We start from the raw sequence: 22589 nt of genomic DNA, 5'->3' as shown, positions 1-22589 counted from the left end.
AGCAGACATAAAAGCATTTCGACGATTCGAATTTTCCACACGATGTATTAAATTTTATTATTATGTTCATTCATTTATTTTCAAAAGCAAGGATAATTTTTTTGTTTCTCGAAGTTGGTTGCGAATTTCGCATAATTTAGATTATAAAAAAATTCCAGTGCAGGAAGTACACCGAGCACTATGTCTTAAGCTATTTTTACTCTTTTTTCATTTTGCAACAGCAGCGCCACCTATAAATCAATATTCAAAAAGCTGCTGATTAAAGAGGGGTAGGGAAAAGTGTTGCACTGTTGTACCTTGGGACAGTTTGAAAAAAAATATTTCTATTTTCACTTGGGTAAAAACTAACAGAAATGTAAGCAATGTCTTATTAATTACCATTTAAAGAATCTGTAACCACTATAAAATTAAAAATATTTTATTTTATAAAGGATAAATTCTTGCAAAGATCTGTGACGAGCAACCCAGAAACGAGTGGTATTACCAGGATGCCTAGGTCATCACTGTAATAGTCACAGACAAGGTAGTTGTCGGATAATCTATCACTTATACAACCTTTTCTTTGTAGTTGACAAATTTTTGTCGATCTCGTGCAAATATGTAAATAGTTGTATATATTTTCTCTATTATTTTCCATTTTATTGCAGCTGCGTAAATGTTAATATTATTCTTTACCCAGTAAATAGTATTTTATTCTAATCTAGTTTATTCTCAGTCGCGTTTAATTTCCTGTTGATTTCATCATATGTTCAACCGACTAGTTTCCCTCTCATGACGTTACTATTTGGTGCTTGGCATCTCCTCTCCCCCAATTCTTCTCCCACTTCACACATAACCCTATTATATATCTCAAAAATCCTACGAATCTGTTAATGCCGCTTCAGGCCAACGCACTGAGATTTGAGCTATGTTCCAATGTTCTAATCGCAAAGTATACCAAGGTACAACACCATATTGTATCTTGAATGCAGGGTATATATAGCTTTATTTTAAAGGTAGGCTGTTGGTGGTAACAGTTAGCACCCATTCTCCACACTGGAGGGGGGTGGACAGCACTCTCAGACAATTCCAACAGAGTTTATCAGGATCACATCATGCTGAAAAGACACACAAAAACGATTGTTCCTGCATTATATACTAACAGAAAATGAGGTAAAAAGGCTCAAGTCGTGCATACATTGTAACTCTACGCATCATCGATAGTCATTTAATGCTTCCTAATATGGAAGTGAAAGAGGGAAAGATTTTAAAAATAACTCCTCCTTTGAAATATAAATCTAATTATAACTCAATGGTGTGTTTTCAGCCGTGAAGTCCCGAAATAGAATATCAAAAAAATACACCTATTCTTTACCAAAGACATTTTATGAAAACGAAAGAGTTTTAATGTTTTTATTAATACAAAAGTATTTTTATAATTTTTGTATTATATATATATATATATATATATATATATATATGTAACATAAAAAGCTTCAATTAATCTTTTTATGTTAGTTTCTTTGCTATAAAACAACTCCTACTTTATTACTAATTAATTATTCAAATCGAAATACTTTCTCACACTTTTAAAAGCTACATCCTGTTTCTAAATCTATTTTTGGCCCAACTATGCATAAATTTAAATAAAGATCTTTTTTCCCTTTTAAGCAGTGGGAATCACTCGAGCAAGTTCATTAACCAATAGTAATTTCTGAGATTTCCCTCTTTTCCCTAAATAGAGACATTTTTGGATTTTTTGCAAGATTTTCCCTACCAGAAAGACTGTTTGCTGATGGAGTAAACATCACTTCTTCGCTCCCACTCAACTAAGAATGATCAAATAAAAGTTACTTTGATTTAATTAAAATCCTGTGTCTGTTTTCCTGCTCGGTCCGACTGCATCATTTTACAAGCCGAGCAGGATTATAAGAACTGTTGAAACGGGCGCAGGATAATAATTGCTAAAATGCTTCTTCAAAATATAATTCAAAAGTGAAAATAAAAATACAATTGGCTGAATCATAAAATTGCTGCTGAACTGACATTGCTCGTGAAACACATATTATTCTTTTGAAACATGACTAAAGAAATTTGATGCCAAAAATAATTAAAAGAAGATTTTTGGGACTTCTCTTTCAAGTGTCCATTGGAGTGGTCTCAACTGTATTTTAACTTGATGGAAATGTCATCATATAAAATAATAATAAAAAGAAAATGATTTTACGATAGGTTTGTGCAACGCGATGCGTCGTCAGAGGTCAGATAGTCTCTCTGCTCATATGTTCAAAAACAAAACCTTGAATGGTTTTCAACACCCGTTAACAAAATCCTCAACTATTGGTGCTATGTGTTCAGTGTGTGAACTTTAGTGGATCGTGCTTAGTGGTGAAATCTTGTGGGGAAAAAAATGGATGAGTGCTATGAAAATCTTCTGTGGGGGGATTAATATTTTACACATTTTATATCGATTATACTTATTTGACAAATCGTGCTCTGGTATTTTTTAATGGTATTCTCCAAGTGAAATTTTTAAACGTGAATGGTTTCTAATCATTCACGTTCATATCTCAAAATTTAAAGAAACAAATTTATGGCTATTGATATTTATATTTTGATAATATTTCCATTTATTGATATTATTATTCAATGGTTTACCATATTATTTGTTTAAATTAAATAATATTAAAATTTAGTATTACCATCATATATTTTTTTTTCACTTTTGATTCAGTATGATTATAATTTTAATTATTTAAGGAATCACTCTTTTTATTGCATTATATAAAACAGTGTATATTATATTAATTGTAGAAGAGAAATTTAAGTTTTTATTTTATTATGGTGTTTAAAAAAGCAAAATATGTGCTATTCATACATTTAAATTTATTTTTCTTCCTTCTAAATGTTGTATTTAATTATTAAAATTTGGTTATTTGAATGCCATTTAAATTTTTCTCTCTTCGTAATGCAACTGCAATAATTATTGAAATTAAATTTTAATATTTGAATGCAATTACGGTGTGGCAAAAATTAAATCAAGAAGAGTTAAAACTAATACAAATAGTTTGGAAAAATTAATAAAATACTTGTTGTTAAAGTTTAAATTGAAGTACAACCAGACAGTTATGCTTTAGTCCAACGTTGGTAATTAGTTCATAGCTCTGTTCTAGCTCAGTAATTTCCATAAACAAATCGTATCTTTATTTCTGAACTTTAATTCCAGCATACAGATAGGAAAATGATCAAACACAAATTGAAAAATTTAGTAACCAAATACACTTCAGAAACACGTTTAAAATAGAAATGAAAATATTTGAATTCCCTAACAATTGTGATAAAATTAAATTACCCATTGAGATCTCAGCACAAAATTTACTTTAAAAAATGTCCGAACTAAAATTTTTGAAAAAAAAAATTATGTCCAAAAAGAAAGAAAGAAATATATAAATAATTAAAAAAAAAAGAACTTAAAGGTAATTTGCAAATTAACCAAACTTGCACTTCAGATTAAAAATAAGGAAAATAGCTAGATCAGTCAAAAATTAAAAACTGATTTACCTTAATACCATATTAAATTTGAAAGTTTGTTTTGGATTTCAATTAGCGATTGTGTTAAACAGGTTGTAATGCAAAATCTGAGAAGACTGATCACCTTTTCTGATTATAAAAGCAATTTGTCTTTACATATTTCCTGAAATCCGGGTTAATAATTGCAATAAAAATACCAATAAAGAAAAAGTATAAATAAATATAGAAAGTAGATAGAAGAATAAGAGAGAAAAAGAAAGGAAAAAATTTTACAGAAGGCAAATTTTGGACATAAAAAAAAAATTCGGATATTTTGCTATTAAAGTGATAAATATGTAAGGTCGAGCAATATAATAAATAAATAAAGTGAAATGAAGACAATACTGAAATCTTGGACTTCAGAATAACAACCACTGTGTCATTTTTTTTTTACATTTTTTTTCAAGCAAGGTAAACAATACTTAAGTCTAATTCCAGATTGAAATTTTTCCTGTAAAACTGTTTTTTGTATTATGTGTTACTTACATTTTAACTTACACATTTTTAAAAATGTTTATAATTTCTTTTATCATGATTGAAGAGTTAACTTAAATTGTGTTATTATGAAGAATACTTCTTAAAGTCAAAAAAACTGTTGAAAATGAAAATTTTAAATTTGCTGATGATGCTACTGCAGATTTTTAATTGTGCTAAAATTTACCATGAGTACAAATGTTAATTCATATTACCATTATATTGTTAAAATTACAAATATTATTATTATTTTTTTATTTTAATTGTGTCCGCATAGGGAAAGTTTTGCAAAGGGATAATTTAAAAAAATTTTAGATATTAGTCAAATTTTTTCGGCGAGGGGGGATGTAACAAAAAGCTTCAATTAATCTTTTTATGTTAGTTTCTTTGCTATAAAACAACTCCTACTTTATTACTAATTAATTATTCAAATCGAAATACTTTCTCACACTTTTAAAAGCTACATCCTGTTTCTAAATCTATTTTTGGCCCAACTATGCATAAATTTAAATAAAGATCTTTTTTCCCTTTTAAGCCGTGGGAATCACTCGAGCAAGTTCATTAACCAATAGTAATTTCTGAGATTTCCCTCTTTTCCCTAAATAGAGACATTTTAGGATTTTTTGCAAGATTTTCCCTACCAGAAAGACTGTTTGCTGATGGAGAAAACATCACTTCTTCGCTCCCACTCAACTAAGAATGATCAAATAAAAGTTACTCTGATTAAATTAAAATCCTGTGTCTGTTTTCCTGCTCGGTCCGACTGCATCATTTTACATATATATAAACTGCTGTTTGTAGAAAATGCAACACCATGAAAGAATCATCAGAATCAAATGAAATTTAATGCAGAAACGACTTGTACTGATACAAATAAATGATGAAATTTTCAAAACAAAAGAAACAAATTAAGCGTCCGAAATCAGTATTTGGTGCAGCCACCACGCGCTTCAATAAGTGCTGCTATACGACGTGGCATGGAGTCAAACAGAAGTTGAATATCTGCTTGAGGAAGAGAATTCCATATCGCTTGTATGCGCAACCAAAGTTCGTCTTTGGAAACTGCAGGACGCGGATCACGAGTGAGACGCCGACCAACCATATCCCACACGTGCTCAATAGGCGACATATCCGGCGAATAAGCAGGCCAAGGAAGAAGTTGCATGCGTTGTGCTGAACAGAAGTCTCTAACAGTCCGCGCAACAAGTGGGCGTGCATTATCCTGCTGAAAGATAGCTCCAGGGATGCCTTGAAGGAAAGGAACGACTTCGGGCTGTAGCACTTCACGGACGTATCTGTTGCTATTGAGATTACCCTCAATTCGTATCAAATTGGATCGTCCATGATACGAAATCGCACCCCAGACCATAACTCCGGGTGTTCGACCACTATGTCGTTCAATAATACACTCAGGAAGGCAGCGTTGACCGGCATAACGTCTAACACGAACACGGCCATCATGGATCCACAAATTGAAGCGTGATTCATCTGAAAAGACAACTTGGTGCCAATCAGCTCGCCAGTCTCTGTGCTCAAGAGCCCACTGCCGACGCAGCCGTCGATGATCCGCCGTGAGGGGAATCCTGTATAATGGCACCCTTGCACGCAATCCACGGCGCAGCAGACGACGACGAATTGACGAAGCCGACAATTGTACACCTGTAGCAGTAGACCAATGTGCTGCCAGCTGCCTGGAGGAAGCTGTGCGATCATTCACCGCCATGCGGAGCAGGTGTCGATCATCGCGCTCTGACGTCACCTTCTGTCGTCCAGTGCCTGTTTTTCGAGTTGTTCGGTGCTCGTCGGTCCACTGCTTCCAAACTCGCATCACTGTGGAACTGTTCCGCTGCATACGAGCTGCTATTGCGCGATAGGAAAATCCTCCTTCTCGAAGGCCGATTATCCTCCCTCGTTCAAACTACGTAAGTTGCTTGAATTTCTTATTCTTCCGTCGTGGAGGCATACTCAGGTCTCACTAAACGTTTGCCACTAACAAATAATCATAGACTATTTTCAACGTCCCGCTACAGCACTTTATTTATACGCTTTCAGCATCAATTCAGAGGGCGCTGCGCGCGCCACGCACGCGCGATGGCTCTGAAACTTTATTAATTTGCATAATATCCTATAATTGACATTTGCTGCGAATTTCATTTGATTCTGATGATTCCTTCATGGTGTTGCATTTTCTACAAACAGCAGTTTATATATATATATATATATATATATATATATATATATATATATATATATATATATATATATATATATATATATATATATATATATATATATATATATATATATATATATATATATATATATATATATATATATATATATATATATATATATAGCATAATAAATAAAAACAAAAAAACACGAAGAAAATTAAGAAAAACAATAAGTTTTATTTATTGCGCATAAGCTGCTAGTAAATAGAACTCATAAAATAAGTTCAAAATGTAGAGAAAACAAGGGGAAAATTACAGAACAATGAAAAAGGGGGAAAAAAGAAAAATAACAATAAAAATAAAAATAACAAAAAACCGGGGGGGGGGGTGGATTTAAAAAATCCGTTAAATAAATAACATTTTCCGGATTTTTAAAATTTATATATATATATATACACTGCTCAAAAAAATTAGGGGAGCACATGGTTTTAATGAAATTACGCAAATATTTACACCGATAAGTAACAGAAAAGTAATCATTTATAATGTAAGACAGAGCAGGAAAAAGAAGAAGAAAACTTCATATGCAAATAAAAGTTCATGACGTCACAAATCAGAAAAGAAGATAAGAGCAGAAATCGGGATGTAGCAGAGACGTCTGTTTCACTGCCGTAACTCAGAAAGTTGATTTCTCAGTTATTGTTTTCGAGAAAGGGTGACTTGAAAATATCTCAACAACGTGATTTACCTGAATCCATAGCATGGCGCATCATCGGCAGACTGGAATCCGGGCAAATACAACGCAGTGTGGCGGACGCTGTTGGAGTCAGCAGAAATGTCGTTGCAAGGCTGTGGAATCGATTCCAAGAGGCTGGAAATGTGAGTCGTCGGCCACGTGCAACAACTGCAGCTGATGACCGGTATATACAGTTAACAGCTCGTCGTAACAGAACAGACAATGCTACTCAGCTGCAAAGACAGTTTCTCGTGGCAACAGGTCGAAAAGTTTCCACCCAAACAATACGGAATAGGCTCCATCAGGGAGGTCTGCATTCCATTGACCTCAAGCCATCGTGCGGCTCGCAGAAGATGGGCTGCTGAACATCAAGATTGTTAGCAACGGGATTGGAGCCACGTATTGTTTACAGACGAGTCTCGATTCAGTCTGGAGAGTGACACCCGACGTGTTTTGATGTGGAGGGAAAGAGGCACTCGAAATAACCCCACTTTTATTCGTGAAAGGTCACTCTACAGATGAGCTGGTTGGATGGTGTGGGGTGGAATAAGCATAGGTGGACGTACGGACCTGCATATCATTCGGAACGGTAGTTTGACGGCCCGCAAATATGCAGGCGATATATTGAGACCTCATGTCATACCCTACGCAGCAGCCATTGAAGATTCCTTTGTTTTACAAGATGATAATGCCAGACCACATACAGCTCGTCTTGTGGAGAACATGCTGGAAGCTGAAACAACACAGCGTATGGAATGGCCAGCGAGCTCTCCTGACCTGAATCCAATCGAGCATGTTTAAGACGTGCTCGGGCGACGCATTGCTGCGAGACCAAGGCCTCCATTAACTTTCCGTGACTTGGAGATTGCCCTTCTTGAGGAGTGGAACTGTATTCCCCAAACTCTCATCGATACCATCATCGCATCCATGGGAAACAAGTGTGTAGCAGTCTTAGCTGTTCGAGGAGACTGCACGCCCTATTAACAGTACTGCATCATTTCCAAACATTACTTTTTTTATCGTTTACATGTAAACCAATTGTTGCCTTAAATCGGCTTTTTGTTTTTTTTTTCCATAGTTTCCATGAATTAAAGCTTAATTCTATATGTTTTTACGTCTTTTTTTCTGTATCGCGCATTGATACGTATGCACTATCCATTTCATGCAGCTCTGTGGATGTCTTGCACGATCTTTTTACTTTCTTTGTATTGTTTTCAATTTTCTTGTGGAATTTCTGCTGCATTGCCCAACTTTCCTTTGAAATTGCAGTTTTTAGTTGTCTTGTACATGATTTTTGATTTCTTTTTTTCTATTACTGTATAAGGCAAGCTCAGTTACCAGTAATTGGTATGACAGTACGTGGAGCCATAAGACCTCTTATTGTTTAAAATTTCTACTGCCATTTTAAAAGGGATGAAGAATATATTTAACTAATTATTTCCTTACTAAGTTTTTATTTCTATAAAAGCTAAAAGTACAAAATTATTCTAAATAAATACGCAACGTGCAACTAATTATTTAATGCTACTTAAATTATTACTTAAGATAGCCTAACAAAATAAATAATAGCTATCGTTTTGCCAATAGATCGAGAAATATCCGAGTTTTTACGGAGCACACATAAGAGAAATATACATATAGAATACTTATGACACCTACCTTATTAAACTGCTCTCGATCAATTCCAGATAATGTAAACACAAAATTTTCGCAAAGATTAAATACATTCGAGTTGCAAAACAAATTAGTTACAGACTTCATAACAGGACCATTTGGAAATACTTCATTTATTCCAAACATCTTGAAAAGGCCCTAGTTTATCAAAAAAAGTATGTAAATAAAAACGAAATCTCACAGTAAAGTTCATAGTAAAAATTTTATTTTACCTCCATATATTCGTTATATTTTGCAACTTTCAATGATAGTACGCCTTTACCATGACTAACTTCAACTTCTGGAGCCAATGCCACGAACAAATTTATCTGAAATTCGAAAGAAAATTACTATAAGCATTAATTTAACGACGGCTGAATTAAATCAGTAACTTAACTTCTACATATAAGGATGGTTGCCACAATTACTAGAGATGGGGTGTCACAAAAATAATCATGAAAGTAATAGTAAGCGTAAGTGTTTTAGGTTGGTGTAGCTCTCTATGTAAACAATAGTTTAAGCTGTCTGATGCGCTACGTCATTTGTTTTGGTTATATCTGGACAAAGCTAATTTATGAAATGAAATATTTGTTTTAAAAAATTTAGTGTGATTTATAAGTTTAAAAATTATTTGTATCTTTCAATTTAATTAGAGAAATTCTAGGAGAATTTAAAACCAGAACTATTAAATAATATAACCAATTAAGCATTTTCTTTTTATTTGTAATAAAATCAAGGAGAATATCTAAAGTAAAAAAAGAGAGTGATAATAATTTACAATCGGGGATCCCTCTCATTTTTGTCAATTTGCAAACAAACGAATATTTATGCGAATAAATCAAGAACCAATAACATAAACGTAAACAAGTTGTGGTAATCCAAAGGTGACGTCATTGAAAGCAAAGATATTAATTTATATTATGGTAACCAGAAATGAGATTTCTGCAAAACAGAAAGAAAATTATCAACAAACCAAGGCGTCCCCGATTTGACACAACAGCCGCTATCGAGCTTAGCAAAGAAAATGACGATTCGTTTATCCCAAACATACAGTAAAAGAAACGCTTTTCACAACATTAAAATATCAGTTAAGTTAAATTCCTAGATTTTGATGTATCTTATTCTCTTGTTTTCAAAGGAACGAGATTCTTAATTCTGTCTTATCTGTCTGTGTGTGTGTCCTATATAGACTCTTAAGTCATCGAACCGAAATTGATAAAACTTAACATACAAATAGTTTAAACACGTTGTTGTTGTTAATTTACGTCGCACTAGAGCTGCACAATGGGCTATTGGCGACGGTCTGGGAAACATCCCGGAGGATGATCCGAAGACATGCCATCACAATTTTGATCCTCTGCGGAGGGGATGGCACCCTCGCTTCGGTAGCCCGACGACCTGCGCGAGAAATCGAGCACTTTACGGTAGCACAGTTTAACGAGGACCCATACCGCACTCCCTCGATCCCTACGCAGACTGATTCAAGTGGTCACCCACCCACACACTGACAGCAGCCAGTGATGCTTGACTTCAGTGATCTGCTGGGAACCGTGTCTTAACGATCAGTCAGCTGCGGGACTAGTTTAAATACGAGGAAGATCTCTGTTAACATTAGAACATTCTACAACGAATCCTTCGAGTGGGATGAGCAAAAAACAAATTGGGACTTTCTTATTAATTAAACATCAGCCATTTTTGAATTTAACAGATAATTCAATTTTCCTATATTTCAAAGATAACATCGGTGATAATTTATAACTTATAGCTCTATTTAAAAGAGTCTCCAAGAGATAACTGCAATAAAGTTGCATTTTATATGATTCTGGTAGCAGTGGTGGAAAAATTACTTGAAAGGAAAAATACTAAACCGAAAATAACTTAAATTTCATGACCAAGAGAAACTATTTTGTTACAATACGGAGCAAGTTGGCATATCTGCAAAGATGCCAGCTTGCTCCGGACATCGGATAATGTTCCAGTGGTAAGATTCTTGGTTTAAAACTTCGATTTAAAGAGTTGTTATAACTCAGCACTATTTCTGAATAATTCGAAGGCTTATGTGATACGCCATTTTAAGCTACGCTGAGACCGCCAAGCGCTGTGCAGAGCGTGGAGGTGGCGGGTTCGAATCCTGCTGCTACCCTGGATGTATATTCGTGCTGTCTTTTTATTTGACTAAGGCTTATAAGTCTGGATTGACCACACAAGCCTGCAAATGTATGTAATCCCAATAAAACCACGTAGAGCCTTTCAAGGGCCTTCCTGGCCGAGCGGAGTCTCCCGCCAAACGCTCTGTTAAGCGTGGAGGTGGCGGGTTCGAATCCCGCCGTAACCCTTGATGTATTCTTCGTGATCTTCTTCTCTGTGTTGTGCTATCTGTCCTTCTACTTGACAACGGCTTATAAGCCTTAATTGAGCACACAAGCCTGCAAGTGTATGCTGTACCAATAAATAATAAGTAAAAGAGCTTTTCAAAAAATTTCAAAAAAAAAAAAAAGGAAATATGCAAATTTTTGTTTGTAGTTCTCTTCCGTTTTTTAAAATATTTTGTCTAAGCCGGAGCAGTTGGCATCTCTGTATATCTGGATTAACTGGTTCATTTTAATTGTTTAATCGTAGTCTGACCAGGTTACCTTGACCCTGTACAAATCAGATATATTTTAACGAAGCAAAACCTGGAAATAGTTTCAAGGTGGTAGATATATTTTGAAAGAGAAAAGAAAACATACTTTGGAGTATTCATTTCAGCCAAAAAATTTTTTCGTTTCTTTTACCGTGGGGTGAAAGCTACGAGACTGATTTCACAAAACTAAATTGGAAGTTAACTTTATTAAAGTCCCGCAGTGGACTGATCGTTAAGACACGGTTCCCAGCAGATCACCGAAGTCAAGCATCACTGACTGCTGTCAGTGTGCGGGTGGGTGACCACTTGGATCAGTCTGCGTAGGGACCGAAGAGTGTGCGGTAATGGTCCTCGTTAAACTGTTCTACCGTAAAGTGCTCGACTTCGCTTGCAGGTCGTCAGGCTACCGAAGCGGAGGCGCCATCCCCTCTGCAGAGGATCAAAATTGTGATGGCATGTCTTCTGATCATCCTCAGGGATGTTTCCCAGACCGTAGCCAATAGCCCATTGTGCAGCTCTAGTGCGACGTAAATGAACAAATCAATCAATAACTTTATAAAATCTAAAGCAGTCTGAAGGATATTCGCAACCATCATTTAATTTTTCCAGGTTGTGGGTACCTTATATCTGATGAGGTGCACTGATGTGCACCTAAAAGAGGTGAGGATACTTTCAGTTATAGGATCCGATGTTCTATCACTTTTGTTTTTACAGAATCACACAGTAACTAATCTAAGGGACAGGAAAAGACATTAAAATTTGTTATACAGTGATATTAAATGCTTATGTCACCTTCTCATTATAAATAGGTTTTTCGGACAAAAGAGCAAATGCCACTGTTGTTCCCTGCGAGTGTCCAATGTAAGACAGGCTCTTTGCTTTAGTTTCGTCTAGAATATAGTCTATCATGGCTGGTAAGTCGAATTCGGCAATCTCGTCAAAACTAAGAGAGAAAAACATTTATTAAATGCAGGTATTAGACAAAAATATGAAACACTACCTTAACTGTATGTTAACAAATCTTCTTTTCTTGGCACAATTTCAACTCTTGACTCAGAATTCGAAAGATCATACTTGAAGCTTTTAGAAAAGTTTTTAGTTTTAACTGTACAAAATTTGCATCCACTGAAATCAGGAAAGGAACTTATTGCCTTCTTTTTAGTCTTAATACCAGAGATTTTGATACAGTTCTTTAGGCTTGCAATATTCATAGTAGAATTTTTTAATTATAGTGGTAATAAAAAAATGGTCTTTATAGCCAAATAATCTATATTTTACTGTAAATATTTTTGTGTCTTTATTAAATTTAACTTCTAAGTCTCCATGGGTTTTTTATTTTTCAAAAATATTCTTTCTTTATAGAATTTTTTTTTATCAATTATATATTTTGAAGAAGTTACAGATAAAGAACTTCATGAAGGATTTCGTAATCAAAGATTTTCCTGAACGGAAAAAAAGACAATAAGGAAATATAACTTCAATATTTCACGCGGGTAATTAGTTGTTTTAAGACAGGTGAAAAAGCGTCTTTTTTCAGAAGGATCTTCTAAAAATTGACGTTACCTCAAATATTTGAGGTTTATGGGAAATGTTTTTCATTCAGCAGGTGAAAGGAGGAAAATTTTTTTGTAATGAATCGAAGTCTTGTAATCTCTTATAAAAACAAGGAAGTCATGATGCCACGAGCAACTAAAAATGTAAGAAGTGGTAAACACTCGATTCATTCGTTTTTCATTCAATTAATTATTCAATTCTATTCAAACTATCACAATAACATGCGCCGACCGGCCTGTGTAGGGGGCAGGGAACTGTCCTTGCATCAGAAAGGTTCTGGGTTCGAAACCCGCGCATGGCATGGATGTTTCTTTCTCTCTGTGTGTTCTGTGTCCTTTCTCCTTTGTGTGCGTGAATGTGGGTTAATGTAACCCGCCCTTATAAACGGGTTTGTGGTTGAGTGAATGCTGTGGCAGAAGTCGAATTCTTGGCCATAGATGGCGCCACTGAAAACAAGAACAATCGCACCCCCTCTGCCTAAACAGGCATACATACATTTAAATTATTCTTATTTAAACGGAAAAAAATTCCTTTTGCAATTATTACATTCAATATTAAACTGAAATAAATATGCTGGAAAAAATTTCCCATTTTAATATCTATTAATAAAATTTATAATTAATATTAATATCCTTTAAGAGTCGAATGTGGCAAATTAATAAGTTAAATCTATAATTAAAACTAATAATTAATATCTTTTAATAGTCAAATGTGGCATCACTGTAGTAACTTAAAAACATGACCATTAGAATGCCTGTCAATTTTTTCTCTTACTCAAAATTACTTTTGAAGAGGTAGTAAAATGTATAGGTTGATCCAATTAAGAACATATAATCAGATCTGCCAGATTTTACTCTCCAATCATTTCCGAAGTGAAAATGAAATATGATACCAGCAATTGACGTAGTGTGTGTATCTCGATCCTGATTGGTTGTTGAAACGTGGCATTTGCTCCCGTTAGCAACTGCTCTATCCATTCGATTTCGAGTAAACCAAACCCGTCAAGTGTCAATTCTCTTAAGTGACATATTCTATATTCTTTCACAAAGATTTTAATTCTCTCGCTATAGATTTTTTACTTAACATAAAGACAGGCACTAAGCCATTTAGAATATAAACTAATTACGCAACGAAGTTTCCAGTTTTCACAAAACAAAAGTATATCACATTTATAATAAAATTAATAAATCTAAATTAAGTAAAAGACATAGACGAGAAAGAATTATATTTGAACTAATTCTAAATGAATTTCACAATCGCTATGCCTTACTCTCGTTTTCGTTTCCATAATTCGCTCATGTATGTAAGATTGATTTATTTGTATTTAATGGTAGTCAAAATCATATTAAATTAAATTTATAGATCTAAGAATTAAAAGAAATTTATAAGATCTCATTGCCGCTAAATATGAAAATGGACAATCCGTAGTTGTTGGTAGCTAAGATATCATTGTATTTATCAAACTAGCGTTTCACTTCACTTCACTTGTAACACTGACTTGTGTATAGTTCGCTCACCAGGAGTTGGCACTTGGCTCCGCCTTCATCACGTGGTATCCGACGATACTATTTCGCTATTTTGGAGAAGGATGTGAGCAATCCTGAACAAGGTTGCTATTTGGCGATCGTCTGACAAAATATTTGTTTCGCAATCTTCATGAGCATTTTTTTAACATTAAATATTTCATAAATTTCATGATATTTCTCTCATTTGAGTGAATAGTTTGTCCTTTTTGAGACGTTTTGCTGCAATATATTTAATTAGCTAGAGTAACGAAATGTATAATAGAAGATGATAAAGCGAAGTAAGTAACTAAAAAATAATTCACTATTGTGTTTGGGGGCATTAAGGGTTGTCTCAATTTCAAGAGCGGAGATATTTTCCTCTTACTCCCGCACTGTCTACCGAAGAGGTTCGTCCGAAGAGGTGAAGCTAAGTGCCATCTCTTGGTGAACGAACTGGACCTGAAATTTCATAAAAGACGATAAAATTTATTAGACGAGGAAATTATCTTCTTTATGGTTTTAATTCCAGCAACTTTTAAATAATAATGATAATAATCATTATCAAAATCTATACAGGCATCCCTTTTCCACATCCATCTTGAAATTTCATCTTTAAGGTAACTCTTTCTGGTAATTAGAATACAAATTGGAGTGAAAAGGAAATGAAATATTTTGTATTTTAGAATAATTTGCTTCAACAAAATAAGCTGCTAGGCTTATATCTCCTCTCAAGTTTTCAAAAGTAAAAATTTCATAAAATCCTGTGGTGTCACAATTTTTCATCTTTTCAAATAACTTGCAATTTAGCTTTGCAATATGATAATCTAAAAAATCTATGCTGAGATCACGTAGCATGTTCTTATTTCGGATAAACCATCTTGCTTGCTTTATTTTTCTTGCTTGCTTTATTTACACCAAGCTGGAGATGCGTAAATTAAAATAGGACAGATCATTGAGATATAGAGTAGGCGTTTAACTTTGAATTCCATTTTAGAGTTCTGAAGACGGAATTGTAATTTGTGACAGACAGCTTGGACATTGTTGATAACTGATTTGCCACAATCTTCAGGATTACGATATTTATATAAAATGTATTCAAAATTTATACTGGTATTAAAAAAGGGAGAAAAAAATCTTTTAATTTCATCTAAATTTTGCATAGGTAGCGGTGTCCTTTGCAAATTTTGCAACGGACACCATTTCTAAGACCTTCAAACGAAATGTTTCAAATCCTGCCTATAGTTTCCCTGAAAACTTTACCAAACATAAGCTGCTAAAAGAAAGATTGTTTATACAGAGTTACAATTAGAAGTGTTTCCACAAAATCTTTCAAGTTCTCGTAACAAATCAATGCCTCTGTGGGTACTGGAGCAGAGATTGATCATGCTCTGGTTCAGGTTTCAGCTTGACAATCAGCTTATTTTCTCTTTCTAGGTACAAACAATGATAGCAAAGATGGTAAATAAATCCCGTCTTCAATATACTATTGAGAAAATGCGTTAAAATATTACCTGAATCTCCAAAAATCAGTGCAATTGGGATCTAGAGAAATATGATTTCTGGAATAGGTATTACCCCTTGTATTCCCAAGCCAAACGTCGTAACCAGAATCTGCCAGTATGAAACCTAAATTAAGAGTTATGTGTTAAAAGAGAGTAGTTATTCATTGTAATAAAGAAATATTATTGGCGATTCGCACTGCAGCGGTTACCAACTGGTTTTCCGCGGACACCTAGGTTCCTTATGTTGGGAGTTTTTTTTAATAAGTAATGATTTTTGAAACCTGTGATAGGCTTGTTTCCAGAAAATAATCCACTATTTATACATTATTAAAGTTATTTATATATAATTATTTGTGTAAAATTGCAATTAAAAAGAAATAAAAGAATGAATTTTTTTTCCAATATCTATATATTGAGAAAAATTCTAAAAAAAATATGATTTTGAAAATTATCGCATCAGTATTTCGAATCGAAATTTGAAATTCAAAATAAAATAAACAAATTCCAGAATAAGAATTATTTTTCTCTAATAACAAGTCTTACACTTTATAACAGTTCTTTTTCAAAAACCATAATTGAGAGTATTTCATTCAATATTAATTTATACAGCAAAAAATACTAGAGTCAATTTATACGGTCTAAAATACTAGACTTAACTTACACAGCAAAAACGTAACTGCTGCAAACTAGAGAATTCAACTACCTGACATAAATCCTACTTTTAAAGACTTATTGATGAAACATAGAAAAATTTCCCTCACATCAAACATTTCTGAATTAATTTTTTGTTTTTTCGTTCCCATATTTACACTTCGATATTTTAGGGTTCCATGACTGAAACTGGGGCCTTAGCGAACTCGCTTATTCTACAACTTAAGAATCCTGAAATTTACTGCTCTAATGATGGTACCAAACTCCACTTTCCTCTAGGTAGTTATACCACTGTTATTCTGGATGAGGTTTATGCTATCATCTTGTGCTGCAAGATATGCTTAGATAGGGGATATCTAAATATACCAATCCACATTTGTTCTGACAGTCAGGCTGCTCTCTTATCACTATCAAGGTGCATACCCTCCAACTTATGAGGATTTTGAAAATAATTCTTTCTAGTGGTAGCGAACCAAAGTAGAAATTTTTAAAGCAAATGGATCTCTCATAAAACTTTTATCAGAACTTAAGAATCTAGCCATATGGCCTGCACTTTTATAAGTAATAGTGAACAAGTTACGCTAAAATTAATTTTTATTAAATATTAAGACATTAATTTTGCTACCGTCTGAAAAGAAGATTTCTGAAACTACGGAAATTCCGTAGCAGTTGGAGGGTATGAAGGTGTAAATTCACCTTTTCAGTAGTGGGGGAGTGCTTCTCGCTCCTCTGAGACCATTCCACTCATAACAAGGTATACCTACATTGGGTACCTGCACATATGGATATTCTTGGAAATGAGCTAGCTGACGAACAACACTGGCTGGCACCAGTGCGATTTTCTGGGGACCTGGACCAGCCTTGGGAATCTCTGCCACATCATTCATGGCATCTATATTCAAGCTCTATGGCAAAATTGCCCCATAAGCAATGGCGCAACTCGAATGGTCAGAGACAAGCTAAAGTGCTTAATCGTGATTGTCCTAATGTGTGTCAAAAAGAGCTACTTAAGCTAAGCAGGAACAGTTTGAGAAGGATCATTGGTCTTTTCACTGGACACTGCACCCTCAGGAGACACCTAAATGCTGCCTTAAATGCTCAAAGATTTGAGCATTTAGGGCAGCATTGCATTAAAGCCTGAGAACTGCAAAACATGCCTGTCAGGTGTTTGCTGATATTTATTTCATGTATAAAGCTTTCCTGTTAATCATGATTTAGGGTACAATAGACCTTTGGTCAATGTGCTCTTTTGAGCTGCCCAACCTCTAAGTCTAAGTCAAAAAGTGCACACATTAGCAAGGTTCACAAGTTACTTAAGCAGTTTAAAAATTTTAATAAAAAATTTTGCGATTTCTTTTTTTTTCCATCTTTTATTTTAATCCCGAAATTTGATAACCCGTTCTTTCGTCACCAAATACTTCCTCTGTTTCAAATTGGTTTAAACATTTGAATAATTTTGTATTAATTAAATATAATGATGAATACGTGATTTTGTTTGAGCATTATTCAGAGATTCTAGTGTGCTATGCTATGAATCAACAACATTTATTTACCACGCATTTCCTTTTTCCTTCCTAAATCAGTACAAAATTAGTTTAAAAAATCCAGTGTTTGCACTGGCTTAGGCCACGCCCTATTTTGTAGCACCTGTTCGTCATCTTCTTCTTATCACCCGTCCCGCAATGGACTGTTCGTAAACACACGGTTCCCAGTAGAACATCGAAGTCAAGCACTACTGGTTGTTGTCAGTAAGCGGGTGGGTGACCACTTTTGTCAGCATGCGTAGTGACCGAGGTTTCGCGGTATCGGTCCTCGTTAAGCTGTTCAACCGTTAAGTGCTCGACTTCGTGCGCAGGCAGTCGGGCTACCAAAGCAAGGGAGCCATCCCCTCTGCAGAGGATCAAAATTGTGATGGCACGTTTTCGGACTCTGGAATGTTTCCCAGTCAGTTACCAATAGCCCACTGTGCAGCTCTAGTGCGATGTAAATAAAGTACCTACCATCTTCTTATCTCCCATATGCTCTGAATAAGCCGTTGACTTTAAACATGTCGATGACAAACAGAGAAGACGAGTAGATTTCTTCTCGGCTGAGTCCAAGTCAGTCCTATATAACAACTCTTCCTCCCTTAAACCTCTCTTCTTGTTGAGCGGTTCCCAATTTGTATCGGTTTTGGAACCCTAAATAATTGTTCTTTTAGATGGAACTCCGACTTTTGTAAAAAATTTTAAATAAAGATCACTAAATGAGATAACCAATTGATTATTTTATTTTTAAGATATGTAACATTTTTTTTATTGTTTTATCAATCATTCGCAGTACTGGAGCCTCATCTCTATTAGTAATGAATTTGTTTATGATATTTATACACAAATTGAAAACAATGAAAATGAATTGAATCAGTGTTTTCTTTGACATGTAAAATGGTTATTGAAAAAACATATTTTTTATTAGCAATTTTAAAATTAAATTGAGATTTGAAAAGCCTGATGAAAAATACTAATGCAATTTTTCTCATAAATGCATGCCTTTTTCACAAGTTATTCGATATAATGCTATTAAAAAATTGTTATTTATTTTTTACTGACATTTTATTTTAAATAATTTCATAAAGACAAACTAAAAAATCATTACTGGTTTCAAAATCATTACTAGTTTCAAAATCATTACTGATTAAAATAAAATAAAAGTCCTAACTATCGCAACCTCTATAAATCTTTCGCAGGAGGCCTGGGTTCCACTAAACAATATCTGATAATCGCTTTTCTAGCTATTGAATCGTGAATTCATTTGGTATATTTTTGCTGGAGTCGATCTAGTGAACTACACAGGGAATTACTTATGATTATACCTTCTTGAAATGTAGCAACTAATTTGGGACGAAGAGAGTACATTTATTTATTAATCTATGTGATTACCACTGTAATCTTCGTAATAATTTATGAAACTTGGTAATAAGTTTCACTATAAACATGTAGCTCAAATTCATACTTGTACTTTTTTTGGCAAATATTTCATATTTTTTGAAGAATATTTTTTTAATTAAAAATCCAAAAAATTAAGCTTTTTAAACTTAAAAGAACTACAAAATCAGAATCGTAAGTTAAATTTCAGATAAGTTATAAAAAGCCAAAATAAAAAGTTGGACATTAATACTTTCTCGGGGAATCAAGACTACTTACCACCTAAATGTTGCGGTGTATACTAACTTACTAAAATATTATTTTTTGCTAACACTTTTTTCAGTTACTAAAAATCTTCACGAACCCTGATGCATTAAGGATCAGAAATTAATATTTAAAAGAAGAAAGAAACAAAAACTCTATCGAAATTCGTCAAATCCCTATTGAGAAAGGTTCAAACCTCAAAACCTGCTTTTTGATGGCCTAAAAAAATAGCCCAACTATAATAGGAAAATTTTATTTTTATATTTAAAGTGATTGAACATAAATATGCATGCATAATAAACTTCGGAAGATTTCTCTGAGAAGGGATATTTTCACACAAATTTAATAGACAAATTTTCCTCCATACTTATGCATGGATGCTCCTAAAATGATGCTCTAAGGGTGATTTTTTCTTTGGGAGTATACCACCCTTGTTAACTTCTTTAAATGTTACAACAAGTTCTCCAGCACGTCAAAGTACCTAAAGTCATGGAAGTACAACCATAGACTAAAGAAAAACAGCCTTTACAGTCAAGTCACATCTCAACAACATCTACACCAAGAAGATATAAATCTCATTATCTCCAATTGTGCACAAGTCTTTCGGTGGAACTTCCTGGTGTCCACTGTCCCGCAGTGGACTGATCATAAATTCACGGTTTCCTGTAGAACACCAAAGTCAAGCATAGGCATTCCTGCGATCAGAAAACTGATGGATGACCACTTTCATCACCCTACGTAGAAACCGAGGGTGTGCAGTAGGGTGTGTGCGGCCGAGGGTATTAGTCCTCGTTAAACTGTTCTACCGTGAAGTGCTCGACTTCGTACGCAGGTTGTCGGGCTACCAAAGCAGGGGAGCCATCCCCTCTGCAGAGGATAAAAATTGCGATGGCATTTCTTCGGATCATCTTCAGGGATGCTTCCCAGACCATCGCCAATAGCCCATTGTGCAGCTCTAGTGCGACTTACCTACCTACCCGGTGTTCACTTCTACCTTCATTTCACACTTCCTGTAAATAAAAAACACTTCATCCCAGATCATCTCAAGCAATTGGCTTTGGAAGTCATTTAAAACATTCCTAAGTCAGATATTAAGATCTGAACTGATGGTAGTAAAATTGAACACTCAGCAAGGAGTGGTATTTACGTAGAAACACCTCAGCGCAAAATTTCTCTTTTCCAACGTAACCCCCAACTTTTGCTCTGTCTTCAGATGTGAACTTTTTGCAATTGAAGATCAACCTGAGGTGATCACTAAAGAGAACAACTTCAAAGACGTATGGATCTTGACGGATAGCAGCAGTGCACTCCAGCATCTTAAAGACCGTTTAAATATTGATGACCACACAAGTATTTCTATCTATAATAACCTAAAACCCATTTCGCAAAATCACGATATGCCCCTACACTGGTTGCCATCACATGCAACGAAATAGCTGACTAACTCGCCAAAGAAGGTTGCTGTCAACAGATCTCTAATACCACTAAACTAACATTTACGGAACTTTATTCTATCAGACAATCTTCTGTTAAAAAAGACTGGCTACTGCTTTCCACCGACAATAGGCACATGGTCAATGAACCAGGAATCTCTCTTTCCTTTTCGGGAGACAGATCTACCCAAACCTGCCTATCGCGCCTAGCTAGAAGGTAACCTGAAATGTCTAAAATTCTCTGGTGGGATGAAAACCTTTCCCCTTTGTCCTAAATGCCAGCTTCATCAGGCCACTCTCAAACATATCTTGGACTCAGAAGAGAAAAGAAATCTACTCGTCTTTTCTGCTTGTCATCGATATGCTTAAAGTCAATGGTTTATTCGTCGCGTCAGACCAGTAGGAATATGATAATAAGACGAAGATATATTTTGCAACAAATAAAATTTTACATTATTTTTTTTAAAATGAAATATTGCATTTTCCAACTTATAATGAAATAAGAAATACTACAAATAGGAAATTACCTAAACTCTGATGGGGAAAATTAATTACCCAGTCTGAAGAAGATCCTAAAAATCCATGCTGTAAGAGAACTGGTTTCCTATTACCAGCTTTTTTATTCAATAGTCCGTATGGTATTCTCTGCACTGAGAGTAAAAAACCGTCTTCTGTTTGAACAATGTGATTTTCAACAGGATAGCCTTTTGTAGAAATCAATTCAGACTAGAAATTAAAATAAAGGAATTACAAAAATTTCACACATAAACCATTAATACAGTAAAAATGAAGTTTCAACCCTGCAATAGAAAATGAAATTCTACTCAATGACAAAGTATTAAGCCCCTTCCTCTTAGTAAAAGATCAAAAGTGACATAACCTCATCTGTCAGGTTTTAATAGAGAGGGGAAATAGTGTAAAAAGTTAAATATTTCTATCTAGACAACTGAGTTCTTGTTTCCGTTGTAGTTCCTTAAGCTTAATCAAATACCAAGAAGGAGGCGAAATGACTAATAGTTTAGAAGCTCCGGTGATATTTAATATAAAAAGTATAACTTGTACTTATGTACTTGCACAATATTTGATTTGCACCTATTTGCGAATAAGTCAGTGCTATTTAGACAAATGATGTATTGTTTCCTATGCATTTTTCCGGAAAATCTTATGAAATCAAATGCAAATGAATACGATTAACAGTTTGAAGCTACGAGACAAGAAATATGAAGCGAAGGAATTGAAATCTTTGTGTAAGAATATAGAATGTGCCACTTAAAAAAATTGATACTTGACGAGCTTGGCTTACTCGAAATAGAATGGAGAGAACAGTTGCTAACGTAAACAAATATTGCGCTTCGACAACCAATCGGGATCGAGATTCCCACTCTACGTCACTTACAGGTATCCCATTCAGTATAAAAAGGTTAAGCATTTGTAAAAAGAAAATCCATTTTGGTCACGAAATTTTCAGTTAAAAAAGAAAATAACTAAATTAAAGGTGTTTGTTTCCTGATCACCATTTTCAACGCTTATAACAATTATTTTTTGAAATCCATAATTCAGCTTATTTA

The 22589-nt window shown here is 34.4% G+C and overlaps 1 protein-coding gene across 1 annotated transcript in view; it reads right to left on the bottom strand.

The window, feature by feature from the left end:
* Positions 1-22589, bottom strand: part of LOC107440575 (gastric triacylglycerol lipase) — a 39580-nt gene that overhangs the window by 12342 nt on the left and 4649 nt on the right. The window contains exons 2-6 of the mRNA XM_043053968.3: positions 21549-21747; positions 15780-15894; positions 12002-12152; positions 8820-8915; positions 8593-8745 (exon numbers count right to left, since the gene is read on the bottom strand). Coding sequence (XP_042909902.2) covers positions 8593-8745; positions 8820-8915; positions 12002-12152; positions 15780-15894; positions 21549-21747 — 714 coding nt within the window. The remainder of the gene's footprint in view (positions 1-8592; positions 8746-8819; positions 8916-12001; positions 12153-15779; positions 15895-21548; positions 21748-22589) is intronic.

Source organism: Parasteatoda tepidariorum, chromosome 9, assembly GCF_982258835.1.
Source record: "Parasteatoda tepidariorum strain Cologne lab strain chromosome 9, Ptep-v5.0, whole genome shotgun sequence".
Lineage (NCBI taxonomy): Eukaryota > Metazoa > Arthropoda > Arachnida > Araneae > Theridiidae > Parasteatoda > Parasteatoda tepidariorum.
The sequence above is the reverse complement of the archived record's forward strand: the minus strand, read 5'-3'. Positions and strand labels throughout refer to the sequence as shown.